Source organism: Gadus macrocephalus, chromosome 15, assembly GCF_031168955.1.
Source record: "Gadus macrocephalus chromosome 15, ASM3116895v1".
NCBI classification, from domain to species: Eukaryota; Metazoa; Chordata; class Actinopteri; order Gadiformes; family Gadidae; genus Gadus; species Gadus macrocephalus.
Genome location: NC_082396.1, coordinates 1,443,672 through 1,468,209, shown reverse-complemented (window position 1 = coordinate 1,468,209; position 24,538 = coordinate 1,443,672). Strand labels below are relative to the sequence as shown.

At 47.4% G+C, this 24,538-nt stretch overlaps 2 protein-coding genes across 8 annotated transcripts; both read left to right on the top strand.

Moving 5' to 3' along the window:
- The first annotated feature begins 91 nt into the window (after positions 1-91).
- Positions 92-12,610, top strand: eif3s10 (eukaryotic translation initiation factor 3, subunit 10 (theta)). Of its 6 annotated transcripts, none has more exons than XM_060072664.1 (23): positions 93-267; positions 713-903; positions 997-1,133; positions 1,344-1,507; positions 1,647-1,846; positions 1,980-2,188; positions 2,532-2,703; positions 2,823-2,927; positions 3,411-3,509; positions 3,661-3,777; positions 4,103-4,288; positions 4,703-5,050; positions 5,420-5,524; positions 5,619-5,732; positions 5,816-5,938; positions 7,065-7,218; positions 7,825-8,009; positions 8,411-8,505; positions 8,542-8,580; positions 9,010-9,413; positions 9,975-10,110; positions 11,034-11,203; positions 12,216-12,609. In XM_060072664.1, the coding sequence occupies exons 1-23, from the start codon at positions 219-221 to the stop codon at positions 12,479-12,481; spliced, it is 3,768 nt and encodes a 1,255-aa protein (XP_059928647.1). In that variant the 5' UTR covers positions 93-218; the 3' UTR covers positions 12,482-12,609. The 6 variants fall into 6 exon arrangements, with proteins under 6 accessions (XP_059928644.1, XP_059928647.1, XP_059928645.1 ...); XM_060072662.1 differs by having other exon boundaries at positions 8,408-8,505; XM_060072661.1 differs by having other exon boundaries at positions 92-267; positions 8,408-8,580; positions 9,987-10,110; positions 12,216-12,610.
- A 2,444-nt stretch (positions 12,611-15,054) lies between these two features.
- On the top strand, positions 15,055-19,837 carry emx2 (empty spiracles homeobox 2). Of its 2 annotated transcripts, XM_060073244.1 has the most exons (3): positions 15,067-15,944; positions 17,203-17,387; positions 18,687-19,837. In XM_060073244.1, exons 1-3 carry the CDS (start codon positions 15,551-15,553, stop codon positions 18,852-18,854), a joined length of 747 nt encoding a protein of 248 aa, XP_059929227.1. In that variant the 5' UTR covers positions 15,067-15,550; the 3' UTR covers positions 18,855-19,837. The 2 variants fall into 2 exon arrangements, with proteins under 2 accessions (XP_059929228.1, XP_059929227.1); XM_060073245.1 differs by lacking the exon at positions 17,203-17,387 and having other exon boundaries at positions 15,055-15,944.
- Positions 19,838-24,538: the final 4,701 nt, after the last annotated feature.

Here is a 24,538-nt window from a genome sequence, read left to right as displayed (position 1 = left end):
ATATGAATGTGTATTGTAACTATAAAGATGCACTTGTGCAACGCTGTATTAGGGGGCTTCTGCCTTTTCATCTGGCAACCCTAGCTAGGCCGTTCACGAGGTTTTTCCTTTCTCGACTCCGTGTTGAAGCGGGTTACTGCCTCGCCCGGATGGACTGGTGAAATTGGTCAAATTCACCAAAGTCAGCCGATCCTAAGTTTCGCTAATACGCCACCGACATGCCGGCCTATTTTCAACGCCCGGAGAATGCTCTCAAACGAGCAAACGGTAAGCATGGACCCTGTTGTAGAACTATGAAGACACCGGTCATTTAAGCTAGGTTAGCTGACGATAGCATCCTCGCTGTAGCAGCACGTCGCTTTCAGCGGCGGCTAGCTAGGTGCTAGCATTCGTTGGAATGGCGTGGAGGCCATATTGCACACAGAGTCCTGCCACACAGCGGTTAGCAATGCAATAGTGGCGAATGTGAACGTCAGTAGCCTTCCTCGTTTAGCTTAACCTCAATTATAGAACCAATGATCTGCTCTTCAGTTGTTTTTGTTTAATAAGGACAACTTTACACGCCTGTCATTGTCCCGGGTTCTTTGTAAGATACGAGGTATCCTACGCTGACATGACGATGACGTTCCCGTATGTCCTACTCCCACCGGGTCACCTCCGCGCTCTCGCTGTAGCATACGGATGATAAACTAACTACAGTGCCTTTCTGCAGAGTTCTTGGAGGTTGGCAAGAAGCAGCCAGCCTTGGATGTTCTCTACGATGTCATCAAAAGCAAGAAGCATCGAACATGGCAGAAGATCCACGAGCCCATCATGCTCAAGTACCTGGAGCTCTGCGTGGATCTCCGCAAGAGCCACCTGGCGAAAGAGGGCCTGTACCAGTACAAGAACATCTGCCAGCAGGTTTGAATGAGACTACGTGGCAAATTTGAAAGTTGTCATCTGGGTGGTTATGATTACACGCAAGGACTTACTTTTTTCCCCCCGTGGCTGTAGGTGAACATCAAGTCTCTTGAGGATGTGATTAGGGCGTACCTGAAGCTCGCCGAAGAGAAGACTGAGACCGCCAAGGGGGAGTCCCAGCAGATGGTTCTGGACATCGAGGACCTGGACAACATCCAGACCCCCGAGAGGTGAGTCTGGGTGGATCATGTGCAAAGTAGCCATTTATTAATTGTGTTAGAGACTAAAATGAAGCCATTGAAATTGACTAGATTAATACTGTGTACTTGGTACTGTGACGTCATCTTATATATTTCTCGTGGTTATCCTGTGGGAGCTTAAGTCACATTGTGTATTTCCGTGGGGTCGTGTTCACACTGAGCTTGCTTGTGGGACTCCAGTGTGCTCCTGAGTGCGGTCAGTGGAGAGGACACCCAGGACCGTACCGACCGTCTGCTGCTCACCCCCTGGGTGAAGTTCCTGTGGGAGTCCTACAGGCAGTGTCTGGATCTGCTGAGGAACAACTCCAAGGTGGAGCGCCTCTACCATGACATCGCCCAGCAAGGTAGACCCGCCCGCTGAACACATAAACACCTCTGCGGATAACATTCAGTTTCTTAATAGGGTTGTGAAATGTTCACTTCTAATCGGCAGCTATTTTCAATCCAATGTGTAAACAAGCTTGTTTTTTTTTCCCCCCCCAGCCTTCAAGTTCTGCCTGCAGTACACCCGCAAGGCTGAGTTCCGCAAGCTCTGCGACAACCTGCGCATGCACCTGGGCCAGATCCAGCGCCACCACAACCAGAGCACCGCCATCAACCTCAACAACCCCGAGAGCCAGTCCATGCACCTGGAGACCCGTCTGGTCCAGCTCGACAGCGCCATCAGCATGGAGCTGTGGCAGGTCAGTCCTCCGTACTTTATTGAATAACCATCAACCCCCAATAAATCCCAACACTCACTCATCATTCCGCCTGACCCCCGTAAAGAGGATCGAGGATGTGTCCCTGATTCTGCTTGTTTCTTCCCTGGGGTAGGAGGCCTTCAAGGCTGTGGAGGACATCCACGGGCTCTTTGCTCTCTCCAAGAAGCCCCCAAAGCCCCAGCTGATGGCCAACTACTACAACAAGGTGTCCACTGTCTTCTGGAAGTCCGGAAACGCTCTCTTCCACGCCTGCACCCTCCACCGCCTCTACCACCTCTCCCGGGAGATGCGCAAGAATCTCACCCAAGAGGAGATGCAGAGGTAACCATCCATCACATCTAGGGCGTCGTCAACCAGTACTATTACGACTAAAATACACAGGAGGCACTCAGATCGGAGGCGGAAAAAACTTTAGAATTTCCCCAATGCAACAGTTTGTGCGTCTGGTTTTGCATATTGGATCAGATAAAACCTCAAGATGAGGTCAAATTGTAATTCAACACTAAATATGCAAAAAAATAACTAGTATTATATCAATAAAGATATCGGGTAATTTTTGGAGCTTCCCTAATCCTAAAGATATCTTGGGGGTTGTATGGTCTGCATACCTGTTGTCCCACCATGGAACGAGTCCACTAAAGCCCTGGTTGTTCCCCACGGTCAGGATGTCCACCAGAGTCCTGCTGGCCACGCTGTCCATCCCCATCACCCCCGAGCGCACCGACATCGCCCGGCTGCTGGACATGGACGGCATCATCGTGGAGAAACACCGCCGCCTGGCCACCCTGCTGGGGCTGCAGTCCCCCCCCACCCGCCAGAGCCTCATCAACGACATGGTGCGCTGTCCTCCGCCACTCGAGGCCACTACGGTCGACGGGACTCTGGGTCCGCCCGTCCTGTACACTGAATACGTGTTCTGGACTGAATGTTAATCTGTTCACTGTGGGTGCAACAGGTGCGGTTCAACCTGCTGCAGTACATCCTACCAGAGGTCAAAGAGCTGTACAACTGGCTGGAGATGGACTTCCACCCCCTGAAGCTGAGCGGAAGAGTCACCAAGGTGGGGAGCCTAAGTTGGTAGAAGCGAAACATGCTGTTGTACATTTATCTTCTTAACGACTAAGAATAACAAAGCAAGACGTTGTTTGAAATTCAGACGTTTTAGTGAAATTAAAAAAAGGGTAATTACAGCGTGTGCTTGCTCAGCAAAATCATTGAACAGATGATTGATTGACAAGAACGAACTTCAAGCCTAGCCCAATGCATTTTGGGTTATGAGGTCCGTTACAATTCTCAAATCATAATGACATATAGTCTGTTTTTAACCACATATGTATCTGACACATGAACTGTCAATCTAAATGTTGAATATTAACTATCAGTATTAATGTTAACTTATTTATTATTAACTTATCCATCTTAACTCTTCTTTTAAATAGTCTTCTAACAAATAAATTCTCAACACGTGCGTCCTAAACCTGTCCTCTACCCGAGTCTTTGGATCCTCGCGGTCTCTTACTGAACACGGTTGCCCTCCACACAGGTGTTAGACTGGGTGAGGGACCAGGCCGAGAAGGAGTCGGACCTGCAGCAGTATGTTCCTCATCTGCAGAGTAACACCATCCTCCGGCTCTTGCAGCAGGTAACCCCCCCCCCCCCCCTCCCCCCCCACTGTACCCCCACCTTCAAACAACCCCCCCCCTACCTACTCCACCGAGAACACCTTGTTACATGGTCTCCCCCCGACCGCACACAGCCTAACCACGTCTGCTGTTCCTCGCCGTGCACACCAGGTGGCCCAGATCTACCAGAGCATCGAGTTCAGCCGCCTGGCCTCCCTGGTCCCCTTCGTGGACGCCTTCCAGCTGGAGCGCTCCATCGTGGACGCCGCCCGCCACTGTGACCTGCAGGTACGCTCCGGTTGAGGCAGCGGTGCACTGTACTTAACATATTAAACATGTTGTGCAAACCAACGATAAGACAAATGTTTTGCTTAGATGTTCTTACAATCCTACCCCAATAATGGATGGAACACTGTTGTTCTTTTTCCTTTTAATCAGGCTTGGTTATGTGACTGTGTCAAGAAAAACAGTACACTTATTTATTCGTAAATGTATACAGCTAACTCTAGTCTGGTCTAGTGTTCCCCAGCGGACCTTAGCGTTAGTACTGAACCGTGACTTCTGCGTACTGTTCTGCCCCTAATAAAAACGATATCCCTTGATTTGACTCCAGGTTCGTATCGACCACTCCACTCGAACTCTGCGCTTCGGGTCGGACCTGAACTACTCGACCAAAGAGGACTCCCCGGTCGGGCCCTTCCTGCAGAACATGCCCTCGGCGCAGATCCGGAACCAGCTCACCGCCATGTCCTCCTCGCTAGCCAAGGCCATCCAGATCATCAGGCCTGCCTCCATCCTGGTGGGTGCCCGTCCTGCCCGCTCCAGGACCCTGTGGCTTATCCACTGTCCTCTCGCCAAGTGTTCCCTCGCTGGGGCCCTTTGTCAGACGAGAACATCGCTCGTCCTTTTTCAAATCATCTTTTGTTAAAAGATTAATGGGGAACTCGGTCTGAGGTTCTCAGACGTCCAAATCAACACACTCCACATGTGATATTTTCTTTATTTGACCATTTTGATATAAAATATGAACAGCGCTCTGTGTCATACATTAAAATGCATAAATAGTCAGGGGTTACACAGTAAAGCCCGAACGGCTTGTTTCCACTGTGGTCCCTGTGTGGCTTGATGTGTACACCCCAAGTCCCTGGGTGATGGTGTCTGTCCTCTGCCTGACTCTGGTCTCTCTCTGTGCCCCCCCCCCCCCCCCCTCTAGACGGAGCGCGAGGAGCAGAGCCAGCTGGCCATTGCCGCCTACCTGAAGAACGGCCGCAAGGACCACCAGCGCATCCTGGCCCGCCGGCAGACCATCGAGGAGCGCAAGGAGCGCCTGGAGAGCCTGAACATCCAGAGGGAGAAGGAGGAGCTGGAGCTGCGCGAGGCGGAGCAGCAGAAGGTGCGCAAGGCGGAGGAGGAGCGCCTGCGGCAGGAGGCCAAGGAGCGCGAGAAGGAGCGCATCATGCAGGAGCACGAGCAGATCAAGAAGAAGACGGTGCGGGAGCGCCTGGAGCAGATCAAGAAGACGGAGCTGGGAGCCAAGGCCTTCAAGGACATCGACATCGAGGTGAGTCCCTTTGAACCGGCCTGTCTGGGCGGCACGATCCCCGTCGTACGCACTCGGATGACGTGGGTGATTAGATGGATTCATCTTTATTTTCATTGCACAAGTAAGGACAACCAGTACAACGAAATGCAGCTTACATCTAACCAGTATTGCAATCGTTAAAAAGGCCTTTTCCTTATAGATCTCCTTTATAGAAGTCCGCCACAAACACTTCTGTGCATTTACTTCTACTCATTGAGCAGATTCAAAGTGCTGCACAAGGATAATGCAAAAATAACTACAGGACAGACTGCAGAGTAGCTTTAGGAATCATCACACAAGGAGGCCCAAGTGGACTAGCATCAAACTAACTTGTCGACTTGGTAACAGGATCTGGAGGAGCTGGACCCCGACTTCATCATGGCCAAGCAGGTGGAGCAGCTGGAGAAGGAGAAGAGGGAGCTGCAGGAGCGGCTGAAGAACCAGGAGAAGAAGGTACGCCGCGTCCGCCGTCGTACACCTCTGGATCACGAAGGCTGCGTGGAGCGCCGCGGGGAACATTAAACAACGTGTGGTTTTCCCCGTCTAGATCGACTACTTTGAGCGGGCCAAGCGACTGGAGGAGATCCCCCTCATCAAGCAGGCCTACGAAGAGCAGCGCATCAAGGACATGGAGCTGTGGGAGCTGCAGGAGGAGGAGCGGGTACGTCTGCTCACTGAGGAAGGGCAGCCGGGCGCCGCCTGTGAACCTGTAGTAACCGTGACGACGCGCGTTCTCCCCCTCAGATCAGCAACATGAAGGTGGAGCGGGAGAAGGCTCTGGAGCACAAGCAGCGCATGTCCAGGATGATGGAGGACAAGGAGAACTTTGTGTCCAAGATCACCGCAGCACGCAGCTTCATCTACGAGGTACGGCCGAGGGGACCCCTCCACACGGACCCGTCGTACAGACGCATGCGCTCATAGCTTGTCGAACGAGGTCATCCATTTCAACAAATTGTAAGGCTGGGGGTAAACGATTATTTATCAAACGATTAATCGGGCGATTATTTTATCGATTAGTCGACTAATCTAATGACCAATTGGACGTTTTTTTAGTTTTTTTTTCTGTTGCTCGATTAATAAAAAACATAATGTATCTCAAATAAATACCAAAAAATTCTTAATAATATACTTTATTTAATACGGAACCCGTAAAGGGACATGAAAAAAATGTGTGCGCATACTCTCTTGCGCTCCGCCTCCAACTACGAGATGGTTAGTTACATCTTTCCTGCTGTCGGCTCCCAGACCGAGGAGCACAGGTGATACGTTCTCTCCAGGTCCGATGCGCTCTCGGGGGCATGACCCTTCACTTTGACCGACAGTGAGTCTGCTTATAGGTCGGAATATGATGGAATGAAGCGGCCACCGATTCTTGACAGGCTGGGTATTTTATTCTTACACACAACCGGACTCGTTCATGACTTCACTAGACTGACACGCACGCTATCGCTCGCTCTCCTCGCTCGTCCACCTACTCGCTGACGACACACACACACACACACACACACACACACACACACACACACACACACACACACACACACACACACACACACACACACACACACACACACACACACACACACACACACACACACACACACACACACACACACACACACACACACACACACACACACACACACACACACACACACACTGCCAGTGATATGCGCACGATGTTTCCCCATGCTCATGAGATACTTTCTCGTGCGCACGAGATACTTTCTCATGCGCACGAGATACTTTCTCGTTTGAGATGCTCCAACATTGCCAAGAGTGCAAATCACAACACCTTTCCGTTTAGGACTTAACTTGAAGTATTTCCATACCTTTGATGATTTCGTGCGCGGACATTTTCCTTTATTGTGACTTTCGTCCATTTCTCCGTCGAAAATCGTCGACGGAGAAATTTGACGTCGACGAATTTTTGACGTCGACGCATCGCTACAGCTCTAACAAATTGCCTCTTCTCTTTTTCCGTCTGAAGGAAAAACTCGCGGCATTCCAGGAGCGCGTGGTGGAGGAGAAGAAGAAGCGTCTGGAAGACCGGAAGCGGCAACGCAAGGACGACCGCCGCACCGCCTACTACCGGCAGAAGGAGGAGGAGGCCCAGCGCATCCACGAGGAGTCTCTCAAGAAAGGTGAGCGCCCGGCCCCCCCTACTGCCCCCTGCAGGCCGCTCGGGATCACACACCTCACGGGGGAACGGCCCTCGTCTGGAAGATCCAGAGGCTGCTAGCTTCTGAAGGTAGCAAGCCTTAACAAGTACCCCTTAACGGGGCAGTAACTCGTCAGCTTTAGCATCAGGTCTGCCGGCACGGGGAGGCCTCAGGTCTGCATTATGAGAGCACTGGCAGAGGGTCGCCGGGAAGGCCCACGGATTGCTGTCCGGATGTGAAGAACAATTAAACACATGAATTTATAATAAATGGCCTACCATGGCTTTAATCAGTCAATATCGCAAACTTATCTTGTTTTTGGTGGGGTTTTATATTTTGTGAGGTTAAACTGCTTCTGTGGATACCGGTCGATCGTTCTTTTTAAAATGAATTTGGCAGAATTCGATATAGCATCGACATTTGTAGCTTACATTGGTTTTAATTCTTTGCGTTTGGACTCTACCTGACGATTCACGTATTTACAACGGCAACGAATCCCGAGTCGTCGTTTGTTTCTACCGGCCAAACTCATCGAGTCTTTATCCCCCCCCTCCTCCTCCTCTTCCCCCCCCCCCCCCCCCCCCCCAGAACGGGAGGAGCTTGAGCGCATCGAGCAGGAGCAGCGCGAGGAGGAGGAGCGCGAGTACCAGGAGAAGCTGCAGAAGCTGGAGGAGCAGGAGAGGAAGCAGCGCGCCCGTCAGCAGGAGATCGAGGAGCGCGAGCACCGCCGCGAGGAGGAGAGGCGCGTTCCGGAGGAGAAGCCCGCCACCAAGGTTCGCCTCGCCTCACCGTCGACCCTTTCCTGGCAGCGCATCTACGAATCCTACTATGGCAACGCCAGTACCCCCGAAAAGACACGCCCGCCTCTGTTTCTGATTGGTCCGTCACACATCTTTGATTCTGCTGTCTATGGATTCGAGTACTGCGCTTTTACAGGCTTGTTATTAGCTCCTAGGGGTTAGAGTTGGGGGTTAGAGCTCTTTTGTGACGCTCGCGAACGCTCACAGCGTCCAATTGAGTTGCATGCAACCCGGCCAATCACAAGAGAGCCAGGTGTGTCTTGGCATGGCCGTAGTAGGATTTGTAAGTATGCCTCCTGGCGGGCTTTTAAGATGAATGTCGTTGGTGTGGATCGCCCCGTTGGCTCCGGGTTTCACCGCTCTGCTTCCAGCAGGACTGGGGTGACAAAGAGGAGAGCGCCACCGCGGCGGCCGGAGGCGGCGGCGGCGGTGGAGGATGGAGGAAGCGCACGGAGGCGGCGGGCGGCGGTGGCGGCGGCGGCGGCAGCAGCGGCGGCGGCAGCGGGGGCGGAGACTCGGAGTGGCGCCGTGGGGCCCCTGACAGGTGCGCTGATCACTCGTCAGTAGGGCGGAACCATGAGGGGGAATAGTCTAACTGCGATTTACTTTTGACCAATATTGCGATTTAATATGCAATTTCTTTTAATTATTCACTAAAAGAGCAGTGGCTCATTCTGTAGTATGACCAACACAACACTGGAAGCAGTCAACATATAAACAGCGCTTTCCTTTAGGCCAGGCCGATGTAGTGAGAAGAATTGATATTATAGCATCTTTATTTAACTATTAAATTGACAAAGAAAAATAAATATAGATCCTACTGATCTCCAGTCAGTAATTGTAATGAATCACCAAAAAAATAATAACAATACTAATCTGTATATTATATTTGTAGTCGCTGCCGTTGCGATTTGCAGATGCGTTCTATTACGTTTGAGTCCGATGTATGACCCGTCTGCTCTCCACCCTCCAGGGAGAGGAAGCCGGAGGGCCGTGACGAGGAGCGGGAGGACCGCCCCCTGCGCCGCGCCGCCGCCGACGACCGCGGGCTGCGCCGCGCCTTCGACGACGAGCGGACGATGCGCCGCGGCGCCGACGAGGAGCGGGCGCCGCCGCCGCGCAGGGCGCCGGACGAGGAGCGTGGGCCCTGGAGGGCCGCGGCCGCGGCGGAGGAGGACCGCCCCGCCAGGAGGGCCTTCGACGACGACCGTCCCCCCCGCCGGGGGGCCTTCGAGGACGAGCGGGGCCCCCCCCGCCGCGGAGCCGAGGACTCCAGGCCCCGCCGGGATGACGACTGGGGCCCCCGCAGGGGCGCGGACGACGGGCCGCGGCGGGGCGCGGACGACGGCACGCCCTGGAAGCCCCTGGCGAAACCTGGTAGGGGCAGGGCGTGAGAGGACCCGGCACTCACCTGCTGCACATCAGTCAAGCTAATGGGATCCTCTTAAACAAACAATGGGAAAACGTTGTTGGTTCTCGGTGTACGGTGGACTTACGGTTGTAGTTCTCGGTGTACGGTGGACTTACGGTTGTAGTTCTCGGTGTACGGTGGACTTACGGTTGTAGTTCTCGGTGTACGGTGGACTTACGGTTGTAGTTCTCGGTGTACGGTGGACTTACGGTTGTAGTTCTCGGTGTACGGTGGACTTACGGTTGTAGTTCTCGGTGTACGGTGGACTTACGGTTGTAGTTCTCGGTGTACGGTGGACTTACGGTTGTAGTTCTCGGTGTACGGTGGACTTACGGTTGTAGTTCTCGGTGTACGGTGGACTTACGGTTGTAGTTCTCGGTGTACGGTGGACTTACGGTTGTAGTTCTCGGTGTACGGTGGACTTACGGTTGTAGTTCTCGGTGTACGGTGGACTTATGGTTGTAGTTCTCGGTGTACGGTGGACTTACGGTTGTAGTTCTCGGTGTACGGTGGACTTATGGTTGTAGTTGTACCATCAGGAGGAGGCTGGCGGGAGCGGGAGAAGGCCCGGGAGGAGAGCTGGGGACCGCCGCGTGACGGGGGCGCTGACGACACCGCGGAGGCTGAGGAGAAGCCCAGAGAGCGCCGCCCACCTCCACCAAGGTAGGCCCCGCCCTTCATGGAACCCCGCCCCCCTTGAATCGCCGGCCACCCTGGGTGGGAGCGTAGTACGAGAGGAGTCTTCCCCATTGGGAAGGTTTCATGTCCATATTGATGCTGATGCATGTATTGTTTTACTTTGTTGTATTATTTACTTTATTTGTTTTCAGTCTATGTATTAACCTCCACTGTACCCTCGGCACCATTGCAAAGGAGGAGTTTTCCCTCATTGTGTTTTCCGGGTTAATTAAACTAAAATGTAAATGAAAAATGTCTTCTGCTGAGAAGGTGTGCAAATAGCACACGGTCTCACCTTATGCTGGCCTAAAGGTGGAACTGGAACATTTAGAATATCGTGCAAAAGTTCATTCATTTCGGTAATTCAACTTAAAAGGTGAAACTAAACTTAAAGCCCCCAAATTCCAAATCTCAGAAAATCCGAATATTGTGAAAAAAGTTAAATATTGTAGGCTCAAAGTGTCAAACTCTAAACGGCAAATTAATCCAAAAAACCTGCAAAGGGTTCCTGAGCCTTTAAGGTTGCATCAGCGATTCTAGGCCGAAACATAAATGATCACGCAGAAACATTTCAGGCGGCCCGCAATGACCCACAGATGTAAGGAGAAAAACAAGATATATATATTTTTTTTAAGATTTTTAGTTTTAATCCAACTGTACATTTCTTTGAAAGGAAGAACCTCAGTTTCGAGTTTTAGACCTCACTTGACCTCCCTCCCAGAGGTCCACGGTGCAATAGTTTTTTTCCCCACTGGGATGCTGACGGCGTTTCCCTGCCTGATTATTTATTTTTCCTTTGGCGGCCCTCAGTCAAATTTTGGGTTCCTAAATTGGCCCTCAGCTGTCAAACGTTTGTGGAGCCCTGCTTGGTTCAGTGCTAACCCCCAGGCTCCCCTCGTGTCCTCCAGAGAGGAGGCCAGCGCCTGGAGGAGGGGGGGCACGGAGGAGACCAGCAGCTGGAGGGGCCGCACCGAGGAGGCGGAGCGCGAGGAACGCCAGGAACGCCGCGTCATCGAGCCACGCCGCGATGAGCCGCGCCGGGAGCGCGAGACGAGGCCTGCGCCCAGAGACGACGAAGGTGAGCGCAGGGCCCATGGATGGATGATTGATGATGGATGGATGGATGGATTGATGATTGATTGATGTATATAAAATATGAACAGCACTCTGTCATACATTTAAAATACATAAATAGTCAGGGATGGCGCGATAAAGCCAGAAGGCTTATTTCCGCTGTGGTCCCTGTGGGGCAGGAGAAAAGGACAAGGAGCAGCAAATCACACATCAATCATTCAAATAATGAACACGACTACATTACAGTCACACACATGACGATGATCATGATAAAGACGTGCCTCAGATGGGCGTCTTAGCCATTGTTTCAAAGCCTTTTTAACACTGCCTCTTTCTGGCTGACTTGAGTGCAAAGTGTAGGGTTCACTCGTTATGCCGTCGAGACTAGGAGTCCAATCTGTGGTTGTACAGCAACGTGCACTTATTAGCTCTCTTCAGTTCACCCCACCACGTCCCACTGGGTTTTGAACATGACCAGAAAGGGCTGTGTTACCACAAGTGCCGCGAATCCCTAAATGTATAGACTCCATCTGCCGTGGTGTGAGGACTGACTCTGAGGACCCTTGCATGTGGACCCTCTCTGGTCTTAAAGGTCTCTTCAACCTCTTTAGGCCCAATCCCATTTCTACCCCTTTCCCCTTAGCCCTCCCCCTTGTTTTGATGGGGGAAGGGGTAAGGGGTAGAAATGGAATTTGGGCCTAAGGCCCAATCCCATTTCTACCCCTTACCCCTTACCCCTTCCCCTTACCCCTTCAAAACATGGGGGAGGGGTAAGGGGTAGAAATGGGATTGGGCCTTAGAGTCAGACTGTCAGCAGTGGGGGGTAGTTAATGCACCTTTATCACGTCCACATGACGGATGGAATGGTCTTATTTTTTTTGCGAAACTCGATTTTTTTAAATCCAAGGCCGGTTCCATTGCTCAAAGGTGTGTAGTGTTGTCCCGGTAACGGCTCCCCCGCGCTGCAGGCCTGTGGTTCAGCTCTCACCCTGTGCTGCGTGCCCCCCCCCCCCCAGGGAGCCTGTGGCGGCGCGGCGGAGACGACAAGCGGGAGGAGCGCGAGAAGCCCAGGGAGCGCGAGGTGGTGCGAGAGGCCGAGGGGGAGAAGGCGGCCTGGCGTAGCAGCGCCGCCGCCGCCGTCGCCCCGGCCGCCGCCGCCGCTCCTGCCGCCGCCGCTCCTGCCGCCGTCGCCGCCCCCCCCGCCGAGAAGGAGCCCCAGCGCCCCGTCAAGAAGGAAGAGGCCCCCGAGGACGACGACGGCTGGACCACCGTCCGCCGCTGAGCCGCTGAGCCACATGACGGCTGGTCGCTGCTCACAGACGGCCCCCCCTGGCCCCCCCGCGGCCCCCCGTGGACCCCAGGGGCCCGCGGGCACACTGGTGGCAAAGCTTTTGTACAACCCCATTCTCATTATGATTACTTTGAGTGGTACAATTATTATAGGCATTAGTAATTCCAGATGTTTTTCTTTGATTTCTCTCTCACTATATATATCTATACATATATATATATATATATATATAATAAGCAGATGATGAAGAGTGCAAGTTTCAGCTTTCCTGTGAGGATATGGTTGTGCAACCCGCCGTTACATCAGTTGCTTCACCTGTGAGTTTGTAGCTGAGTGGCCAATCTTGTCTGTGGCTGACTGCCCCCGGTGTGTTGGAGTGTCATTGCGCAGAATGATTATTTAATTGGATCAAAATACACCACACATCGAAATTGCATTGTACCTCTATAATGGTTTAACTTGTTTCCACTATGGACCTGTTACAACTGTGGAATTGTAGTACCTTTCTGGTGATGGAATAAATACAACACCAAGTTTCTAATCTGAATTAGTATATTGCCTGTCATCTTGTGAACTTCATAAACTCTTTAACTGGGATTTCCATTTTGATGTGCATGGTTAGACTATAAAATAATTCTCCAAATCCGTGGATTGGTTCAATCTTGTAGCATTCAACTGTATGACAAGAGATTGAATGTGTACATGATGAAGCCTTTATTAATAAAGCGGTTTGCTCACCAATTTTGTCCAAATTCAGATTTTTTTTTAAGACATTTTCTTGCTGTTAATACAATTATCTGAATAAGTGGCTTTACGTCTGCAATAAAGTTACTAATTTGCCCGAACAGTTTGCGGTGATTTTTTTTTTTTGGATTCGACGATTTAAGCGGCATTGTAAAATTTGAGTGCACCTCGACCTGGTGTCCACTGGATGTCGCTAGAACGCCATGGACGAAGGACTTCGACTTGTAATGGCAATGATCTAGTCATTAGATGCATATGATACCTTCTCAGCCTAACAAAGAGTTGTCAACTTAAATTTGATTATATTAGATCCATCAGTAGGCTATAAATACATACATTTTTATTAAGAGTCTAAAAATCCCCTAGAAATCTCAAATCGCCTTCACATGGCTGATATTGAACTTGCCAGGTAAACCTCGAGGCTACTGACGGCAGTTGTAGGCCTATTTGCATTTATATAATTGTAAAAAATAATTACAAAAATGTTAAATTGAAAAGAAAAAACGGATCATTTATGATTTCTTTAAAACAAATAAACACGTTCAGCATTTTGTTTTCACAAACGGTGTTGATGGTCACCGACTTAAAACCGATAGGCCTAATTTCTAGGAAGCTGCCTTTTTTTGCCTATCAGAGTATATATGTGATATATATTTATATATAATTGAATTATAATGGAGCAAAGATAATGAATGCATGCATATATTTTACAAACTATTTTATTATTTTTTACATTTATAAGCTCCACTATTTCATATTTGTTACACGTCCGAATCGCATTATATTGATATGTCAGATATTCTACAATAACATAATATTATATGCCCTATGCAAAGTCTGAACACCTGGCATAGGGAAGGTCGGTAAGATATTTGGTTTTGCACGACGGGAAGGTCGGTAAGATATTTGGTTTTGCACGACGGCAAAAACAATCCAGCAAACCACGCCTATTAATTAGGCTACTCCTGTTATTATTCATTTGAGTTAATGATTGTTATATTAGTCTGGGAAGGCTTTCGAGCAACATAAAATGACCATTTGTCAAGTACAATTTAGTGTTGCAGTCTTTAATTCCAGCTGCGTTTAAATAACTCCATGTAAGACACCAATGGATTCTGGTCAAGCATAAACACAGAAATTAATAATGCACTTGTATTGTAGCATTAAACAAATATCTCAAGGTCGTCTTAATTTTGGCCGACCTAAAGATGAATCCAAAATAGCATTGAAAAATTAAATAAATACAATTAGACATGACGACATTCAAAGTCCCGATAATAAAATCGAATTGAACCTGTAATTTAACAATGTGGTCCCAGCATTGTGTGTATCTCGGTTCTGACATACCAACCGCATGACATGGGACTACATCTGCGGATGGGGCTATATTGCGTTGTTTGCTGTATGTTTGATGTTGGCCTATTATATAAAATGATGTCAAACTCGATTTTGCTACATTGTGGTAAAACGGATAACGTCCAGTGTGTAAAAAAATAACATCAAACATTCTCTACGATTTAGTAAATATATCTTGAAAACATATATAACAGAATAAAGAGGTCTGGCCAGTGCTGTTCCAAAAACATGAAGCTGGGAGAAATTACGGAATAACAAATGGGTGCAAATTATCCTGGGGGCTGATTGGCACTGCTATGTATGCTATGTGTCCTCAAATAGATGAACGCAGAAATACCGAAATATTGTTGTTTATAGCCCACATAATTAGAAGAAGTCGTATAGCCTACACTAACCCTACATGCCCCCCCCCCCCCTCTCCTCCAAGTCGGAGTCTCATAGGCCTTATCGTTGGACATAAATGCAAACGTAAGTACCTCGAGTAGCTTTTCTACTGGTTCAGCTGAGTAGGTGAAATGTTGTGAAGATGGGCTTCTGAACGAATCCGTTCCCTTTTTGCGCGAGTCCGCCTCTCCGTGCGCGTTTCTATTGACGCACTTAAAGCCTCTTCCCTCAACCTTAAGGGGAGTAGAAGCGACCAATCACCATGCCATTACAGGCTTCAGAGGAAGCTGTTTATGGGACTCCAGCACTAATTAGGCTCATGAACTAACAAATCGGCTGCACAACCGGTACGGGGGAAACGATCACATCCATGGATTGTCTGGAGTAGTCCCACTTTTACTGCGATTTGCTTGTTTTTGGGGCTTTCTGTATCGTCGCGTTTTCCTTCCCAACTTGTGCTGCTGAGAAACTTTCCTCTCGCGGGTGAGCGTGTGTGTTCGTGTGGTGGTGGAGTATTTCAACGAGGAACGACTGCAACATTTCCAACTTAAGCTGGGGAATCTGGACCATCAAACCATGTTTCAACCCACACCCAAGAGGTGTTTCACCATCGAGTCTTTGGTGGCGAAGGATAATCCGCTACCGGTGTCGAGGTCCGAGGAGCCCATCCGACCCGCCGCTCTGAGCTATGCAAACCCCGGCCAGATGAACCCCTTTCTGAACGGCTTTCACTCCGGCGGCCGGGGCGTCTACTCGAACCCGGACTTGGTGTTCGCCGAGGCGGTATCGCATCCTACAAACTCGGGTGTACCGGTGCACTCGGTTCCCCCTCCCCACGCCCTGTCTGGCCACCCTCTCTCCTCGTCCCACAGCAGCCCTCACCCCCTTTTCGCCAGCCAGCAAAGGGACCCGTCCACTTTCTACCCCTGGTTGATACATAGATATAGGTACCTGGGCCACCGATTCCAAGGTAGGTTTGCGATTTTTTTGCTTGTTATTTACACGTAATCGAATGTTCGATGCTTACTGTTCATGCACTGTTGTTTTTTTTTAAAAGCGAGGTTGGAATTAAATGAGGCCTGAATAGGCTAAATATAAATGTAACCATAGTGATGGTCGATTCCATGTAGCCTACATTGTATTAGCTCTCTTTATTTCTTGCCAGGTCAAATGGCACAGAAAACATCCATAGAATTAAATTTGAGTTTACATTTTGATAAAAAAAAAAACGTTCAATGCATTTAGTCAAATGCAATTCAAAAAAATAAATTGGTCTAATAAGGCATAATCGTCATTTGATTGAAAACGCAATTTGGGATGTCCGCGGGACTATCGAAATAATTGTTGTTTCCTATTTGTAGGCCTAGTGTCGTTTTCTAAATTATAAACGTTTTATTACATTTTTCCTTATAGCGAAATGGGCTTCACCCCTAACGTAATTTACAATTATTGCTAGATAGTATGAAACCTTTTTTTTAATGAAATTCACACCCACCAATAATCCTGATGTGTGTGCGTATTAAAACATATATTCCTTTTAAAAGGCCGATTCTCATCCGAAGAATTTATAGGCCAATTATTTTCCAGGCAACGATTTCTGTCTGGTAAAATAGTGAGAATACTGACAATAAATGTCTAGTAAGATGATCCTGATCTAAAATGTTTTAATGCACTGGACAGTCTGGTTATATTTACCCAGTGGCGGCACACTGGGTTTTAGGCCTATACCACCATCAGCCAATCTTTTTATTTACTATAGCCTACTATCGATTATTTAAAAAATAATGAACACCTCTAGTTTTAACACGTTTGTTTGCACGCTCGTATACCTGCACGGAGGGTTTTTTAGTTAGAGGAGACACATTTATATTTAAAAAAGGGCATGTCTTTTATCGACCAAGGTGGAGGTCGAGTGTATTAGTCCAAATAAATGATGTATCGCTTTCATTTATTTTTAAAACCCAATTTAAAAAAGTGTGGACGTTGTGTGATTCTACACGAATGGTCTCCGATTATTTCCTCGGTTTTGCTGCGGCTGTGCATGTGTGTGTGTGTGTGTGTGTGTGTGTGTGTGTGTGTGTGTGTGTGTGTGTGTGTGTGTGTGTGTGTGTGTGTGTGTGTGTGTGTGTGTGTGTGTGTGTGTGTGTGTGCACGTCGGCAGCTATAGTGTCTCGTCAGGCAACATGAGAACACATGATGCTAATGAAAAAAACCTTGGTCGTTTGCAGGTAACGAAACAAGTCCAGAAAGCTTCCTTTTGCACAATGCACTGGCGAGAAAACCCAAAAGAATCCGCACAGCCTTCTCCCCGTCGCAGCTCCTCCGGCTGGAGCACGCGTTCGAGAAGAACCACTACGTAGTGGGGGCCGAACGGAAACAGCTCGCGCACAGCCTCAGCCTCACAGAAACTCAGGTGAGAGTCGCCCAAAGCTCCGTCCGATCACCCGTCTTCATGCGTAAATGTGTGTTATATTGTATTTTAGAGTAGGCCGCTTGTTGTCCACGTCTCGGCCTGTTGTCGTTGCAGAGGTGATTGTGTGTGTAGGCCTTTAATGTCGGCATGGGCCGTAGTGACCCAGGAAAAAATCACTTTGGCAATACGTATTATTTTACTTTATGTTTCTTGTTTTTAAGAAAATATTTTCCCAAAGAACCGAACCTTTTTTTTTTTACCTTTTTTTGTGTTTAATTAATGATTAATAATTTTTTTGGTTTTGAAATAGCCTAGTGAAATAGCCTAACCTTTAAGATAGAAATTGGATTTAAAAAAAATCGCACCTACGACCTATTGGCCTTCACGTTGTTGGTCGCTGGCTTTAGTGGGACTGAAGCTCACAGCCGGTGGATCAGGCCTGCCGTGCTCTAATCTAAATAGGGGCTGCTCTGCACTAAGGAGGATGTTTCTGTGCAAAATGGAGGGTGATTAACCAGTTAACCGTTTTATGGGACTCGTCATACAAAGAACAAGACGGAGGTTCAATGGATTCTCCGTAGAGCTCATATTTAAGAGCGCGTTTGAAGCGGCGCTTCTGTGGACCCTGTCCCCGTCTATTGTCCCCCGTGTCAGCAGCGACTCTCTCAGAGACGGGGCCCATAGAGCCGCTGAAGGGAGAAATGAACCATCGCCTACTTCAATTAGCCCAGAGAAGGCATATTAAATACAACTGAGTTGCTACGAAGACCTTCAGGGCGTTGTTAACAAAGCCCACAGAGCGTTGATCGGTCTGGATGATGCAGGCCTAATGTCCCAGGCCATTGTCATATGTGTCAACATCTTTAAACGTGTTGAAAATTAAGCCACAATGGTCAACTGAAAACTAGACCTAAACGCTTTATTTGTTTCACTCACGTAGCCAGTGCAGTACATCAGCCCCATCGATCAGTTTGGATAGACCAGTAGGCGCACTTTTAGCGCAGTTTAGCGATGGCCAGTATTGCGTTTTTACGCGCAGGCCTATGGCTGCGTGTTGTTCAAGTGTTCTGTGTTGTTTTGGTGTCATTTGTGAAATCTAAATGTGTACAAGCTCACTGAGATCTTGTATTCTCTAGGCCTGCTTGAATATTGGGACATTAGTCCGAGTAAGCACTGGACTATAGCGCACGTCCGTGCGCGCTGTTTAATATGCATAAATTGGTGTTGGTTTTATGTTGCGCGCGTTTTTTTTATATCCAATAATGACACGGTGTTCGTTTTTGTGTTGTTGTTGTTCAGGTAAAAGTGTGGTTCCAGAACCGAAGAACAAAGTTCAAACGGCAGAAGTTGGAAGAGGAGGGCTCCGAGTCGCAGCAGAAGAAGAAGGGAACGCATCACATCAACCGCTGGAGACTGGCCACCAAACAGGGCAGTCCGGAGGAAATAGACGTCACTTCGGACGATTAAAAAGAGGACAAACTTTGACCTGGGACAAGCAGCATCGTGAAGGATGACATGGATATAGATGCTGGGAAAAGACAGTGCGGGGGTACAAAGCCAATGTCAGAATTCAAACGTGCGGAGGTCGGCAGCTGCGGGCGAGAGGTCGTACCGGTGGCTGGGCTGTACCCGGAGAAGGGGGCCTTCCCACCGTAGGCCATCACAGTGATCGATCCACCTCCCTGACCCCTTCCCACGCACCCTCCCACCACTACACACTACCCCCGTCAACAAACCCAAATTTGTACTCCAATTCACATTGGACATTTGCACTTCTGAAGGTTTTTAAAAACGTTTTCACTCAAAAAACCAAAACACAAAACAGTTTTTTTTTGTAAAACTTGAACTGCATGGTAGAAGTTTCCCTCTGGTAGTTGTTTTAATTTGACAAACTTCTCAAAAAACAGTTTTGTTTTTACTCTATTTTCAAACTGAGAGATGTTGTGCTTTTTCCTTTTTACAAAGTGTGCAGTCTTTAATTAATAATTCTCGTGTAAAAGTGATTGTGAAAACATGAAGTAGCAGCGCTGCGTTATAGTGTTTTAAAGAAAAGAGAACAGAAAATGACAATTCAAAAACTTTATGAAAGTTTATCACACCACAGATTACAGTACGTCAATGAAAAAGGTATACGGTCATTCCTTTAACCTAAAGCTTTACCAATCCGTGATTCTGGCCCGGGCCGACCGGCAGGACTCGACCCTCCCGTGAAAGTGGCCCCAAGGACTAACTGAGAGCTTTTGCCCCCGAGGCGAGAAAACTCCAAGCACTGAGCCTATTCCATGTACAGAAATACTAAAAGTTAATGTTTCTGTTCAACCTTCTTTTACAGAATGTAAATAATTTGTGTATGTGTTAAGTTTGCTACAATTTTAACACAAAGTATACTTCCAAGAAGTATGTAATTGTCAATATTTTGTCAATAAAGTTTTATCAATATGTTGCGCGCAGCTTGAGCATATAGGGCTTTTGATTTTAGGAGGGTCTTGTTAAGCGACTTTTAAAGCGACCATCAGCCTGTGTGCGGTATTCTTACAACAAAAGATACAGCCTAATTCAGCTCTTAAATTGTAATCTCCAAACAAACGAGTGTCCTAAAACAGGCAGATATAAAAGTCCACCAATCTAAAGTCACTGTCATCTTTTAGACCTGTGCCTGAAATCTGGGGGTTTCTGTATTTTTAGGGGGCGTTTGTTTCTCGTTCTGATGGTTTTATTTTTTTTCCGAGCTAACGTCTAGCCTGCTCCAACCACAAAGAGTCCTACAAGCTTTTGTGAAAGTGCAAATCAGTTTAGGCAATTATCATGCGGGTAATATGAGGGGGAAAGGGGATGCATTGCCCAGTGGTCCGCTCTAATCTCTTAATCCATGCATCCAAAGGGTTCGGCTGGACATAATTTAGTACAATCTGACTACCCCTCACGATGCGATAAGGAAAGGTTGCAATGTGCCACAAAATAGGATCTTTGTTGAAACCTTGTCTTGTCTAATTCGTGTTTTAATTGAACAGCCAAACGGTTGCACTATTGGAGTATCGGCTAAATAGTGCTATAGGTGATACTAATAATATAGATGCACAGTGTTAATTATTATCAGGCTATGTCAAGCAAATTAACTCCTTAATTAAAACTAATAAATACACCCCTTAACATAGGCTGAATATTCATTTTGTACTCATAGCTCATTCAACGAGGATTCTTTCTTTTTTTTTCCGAAGACATTCAGAACATTTGTCACGCATCGAAATATGTTTTTTTAATTATTGTTTTCTCGTTGGTGCGTGTGTGTAATCCCGGGTAGGGGTGGGCGCAGGCGGGACGGGACTCTTATAAAAACTATAGGGAATTTCCTATCTATCTACACTATAACCGCAATAAAAAATCTTTAGAGAATACCATTAGCTCTGGAAAAAAACCCTAAAAGCTTTATTACAAACCCAGCTTTGAAATAGGGGGATTAGAGGACTGAAAGGGTCCCACAATAGTTAGAAGAAAAGGTTTCATGCTAATGAGGTTAATGCCCTTTGTATCTCCGGACTCCACAACTTCATTACTCCTATCTCCCGCAACACTGAGCGGCTCAGAGCTCCCAATCCACTCCAGCTTCTCCCCACCCAGCCTAAAGAAGGATTTGATAGCGGTCCTGTTCAAACTAGATAATTATATCTTTTCAAGTCGGAATTAAGATAAAGAAAGTGCAGTGAAGGCGGTGAGCCTTGATCCGCTGCACAACAAATTTGGCGCACTTTCCGTTCAGTGCGCCGCGTCGGAGCAGCGGGGAGCGGCTCCCTTATTGACAGCCCCTCGTTTAATACTTGTGCTAAATGTTGGCTTTACTTTGTTGGTTGTTTGTGCATGGATATATATTTTCTGTGTAGGCCTATTTTATTGTTTTACCCGTAATAATTTTTCCATTATTACAATGCTTCAAGGCAAGGCATAAACATAACAAGAAAAAAAAAATAGTATAAATCCTACATCTAGCCTATGGGTTTATAGTGCGGGCAAATTGAAAAACATTATTTTCACTGACTCATGGCTTTATGGTTCTGTTAACCTAATGTTAAACACAAGAATGTTATTCTAGTCGTCCACTTAATGTTGGTTCCATGGAGTCGGTTTGAGGCTTAAACGTTGTCGCCCTATAGGTTCTATGGTCAATTCAAATCAAACAATGAGCCAGTGTCGGTGCCGGCATCGGTCGGAGCGTCTGCAGAAACAAAGCCAACACAAGTTTGGACAGCACAGTATAGGATGTGTGATGCGTTTTGTACTAGGGCCATGGTTATGTGTCTTGAAGGGCCTATATGAAACATGGGGAATACTAAAGGGTAACCTAAAAATAAGAATAATAATTAATTGTGGATGTGAGGTTTAAATACGACACATCCACAAATGGACGGGATTTTATGCAACAATGAGCGTCAAAGGCCTCACCACAGTGACCCGCTTATCTTAACCTTAAACTCTGCGCTTCCAGAAGCAAACGTGTTGAGAGCAAGGAAACCATCAATCAACACGGTTTCAGGATTGGTGGCTGAGGAAATTAAACGAGACAATAGATTAGTGGCCAAGTTTATAATCCTAGATTATGTCGCTTTTAGGGGTGGATAGGCCCACACTGTGCATATGCGGACCTGAAGTTATACAAGCCCTTTTGGTGATCGTATAGCACATGAAATGATTATCCGAGCAGAGTATCCGAGTCCATCATATCAAATGACCTCATTGACCCAAAACCTCTAATCTGCAATTAGTAGGTATAATTACGCACGCTGTACAGCGTCATGTGAATGCTTATGCGAGCAACTCGATCGGAGGCCCAACACCTTATCACTGAATAGTTGACCTCCACACTGCAGATGATGGTTCAAGGGAAAGTTGGAGCGTTTCAGTTGGGGAAAAGGCTACTTTGTAGCGTGCGTTAGGATCGACTCAGAGAGACTTCTGCTCCATCTCCCTGTTGGGCTGAACCGAGGGGAACCGCATAGCCTACACCAACAGCTTCAGGCGATGCTCCCAACCTAGGCCTTTACAGAAGCCTATCATTTCAATTTTTTTTTTGCCAAATTGAATCATGTCAAGTTAAAAAATTTTTAAATATGCCACATGTGTCTCAGCCTCGCGCTGGGCTGTCGGAAGGTGACGTCACCAACAACTTGATCTCCCCGTTTCACAAATTGCATTTGAAATTGATCCTTGAAACGAGAGAATGAACCCTACACAATTCCCTTGGCCTTGACATAAGGTACAGCGATAAATATACAAGACTAATGAGCAATTACCATATAATCACCCTCCAAATAGCTTACATAATAATACATTAAACATTGGTGGCCCGGATGGAGTTTCTGTCTTTATTATTAATAACCAGGGCGGGACGGGCCCGTTTGACCGTCATGTGCTCAGATGACCACACGACCATTTACGATTGGCAATTGTTACAAGGAGCTTTTCTTGTTACGGATTAACAAACTATGAAAGCACTTTGTAACCGCCCCCCATAAAGACTAACAAACTTTGGCCCTATCGTATTTGATCTTTTATGAATTGAAAGAGATGTTCAATGTAATTCGAATATTGCTTGTAGGTCTACATAGCCAGCCCTATAGTATATTACACCCTAGTTAGGTTTTCTACACACACTCTTAACATGAATGCATGTAGATCAGGCCTATATAGGGGCCTATGGCGCGGCGTATTTTTCCGTCTAGAAATGATAGCCTCTCTAATAGTTTAAAATATAGGTCTCATAATTTTTTAATTCTGCACCATAGCCTACAATACGCATTTCATGTTTACTTAAATGCAGGAACTATTTTATAATTACGATTCAGTCGATTTTTTATTATTAAATAATTCCCTTTATTGATGACCCATATTTGGTATAGTCTTAGTAAATATGTATATCGCTAGACAGGCCTGTATGCCTATATCACGTCTTCATTTGTAGAGTTGTAATTTCTTTCATTAGACTTCATTTCTTTAAAGAGATGGTGCCACAATTAACGCATTGACTTTTTGCATCTTAAATCCATTCAGACCAAATGCGGCCAATTGTATTTAAGGTGGTAAATATAGGCTAGATTCTGGGAGCTGATGAATCACATTAAAGGTTATACTTATGCAACACGATTACTTGCTCAGCCGACCCAGGCAGCGTTGAAGGCTTTATAAGTGAAAGCCATGATCTGGCCTGCAGAGATAAAATGGCCATTTCTTAATTAAATATTCATACATAGCCTACCATCATTAAAACGGGGTTCAAAAACACCTCAGATCTAAAGGCAAGGTTCTTTCTTCCTTCCTCAATAGTAAATAAAACAACACTGTTCTGCGCTATAAATCGAATTAATTGCTGTATGCTTTACTATAATATTCTACGTTAGCATTTGCTTCAAGATTTACCCGGGTAGGGCTCGAATCTCGCTTGCTCTACTGCCCCCCCCCCCCCATGCCTACAAACACTTCAGAAGGGCAACAGAACCTCTGAAGTCTCCAACTTGAAACAGTGAACATTTGATAGGTTATATCTGCAACCTGCGTTCTCCCCGGTACACTAATGGGTAGCATGTGGCGGACTGTACACCTGATCAAATACCTCAGGGCCCCTGCAGTTTGGAAAATCCTCAATTCGCTCCCTAAATAAAACAAACATCGGCCTCCCTAAATATATCCCATGTGCCCGCTGAACTCTTCTGTGTCTCCTGACCTGAGAATCCCCTCCCACATTTCCAGCCGTGATACGGGTCTTTCCAGCGCTCCACCAGTGGCCATGGGAGATCCAGCAGGTACTCAGGACAATAATGCACAGGTTTTATGAGCTTTCGCTTTCACCTGCTGCAGGGGCCCGGGCCAGTTCAAGAGGTCGTGGGGACCAGGGTTCACTCAGAGGTCTGTGCTGGAGAACTCCCATGTTAAACCAACACACGTATGCAGGCGCACACACGCATACACACACATGCGCACGCGCACACACATGCATGCACATAAACACATGCCTGCCCGGGTATTTGTTCTTGAGAGCTCCATGTTAAACCAACACATGCATGCATTGTGCACACATACATCCGCGCGTGCACATTAACACGCACGGCAGCAGGCGTGCACGCACAATAACCTGCCGCTAATAAGGCAAACACATAACAAAA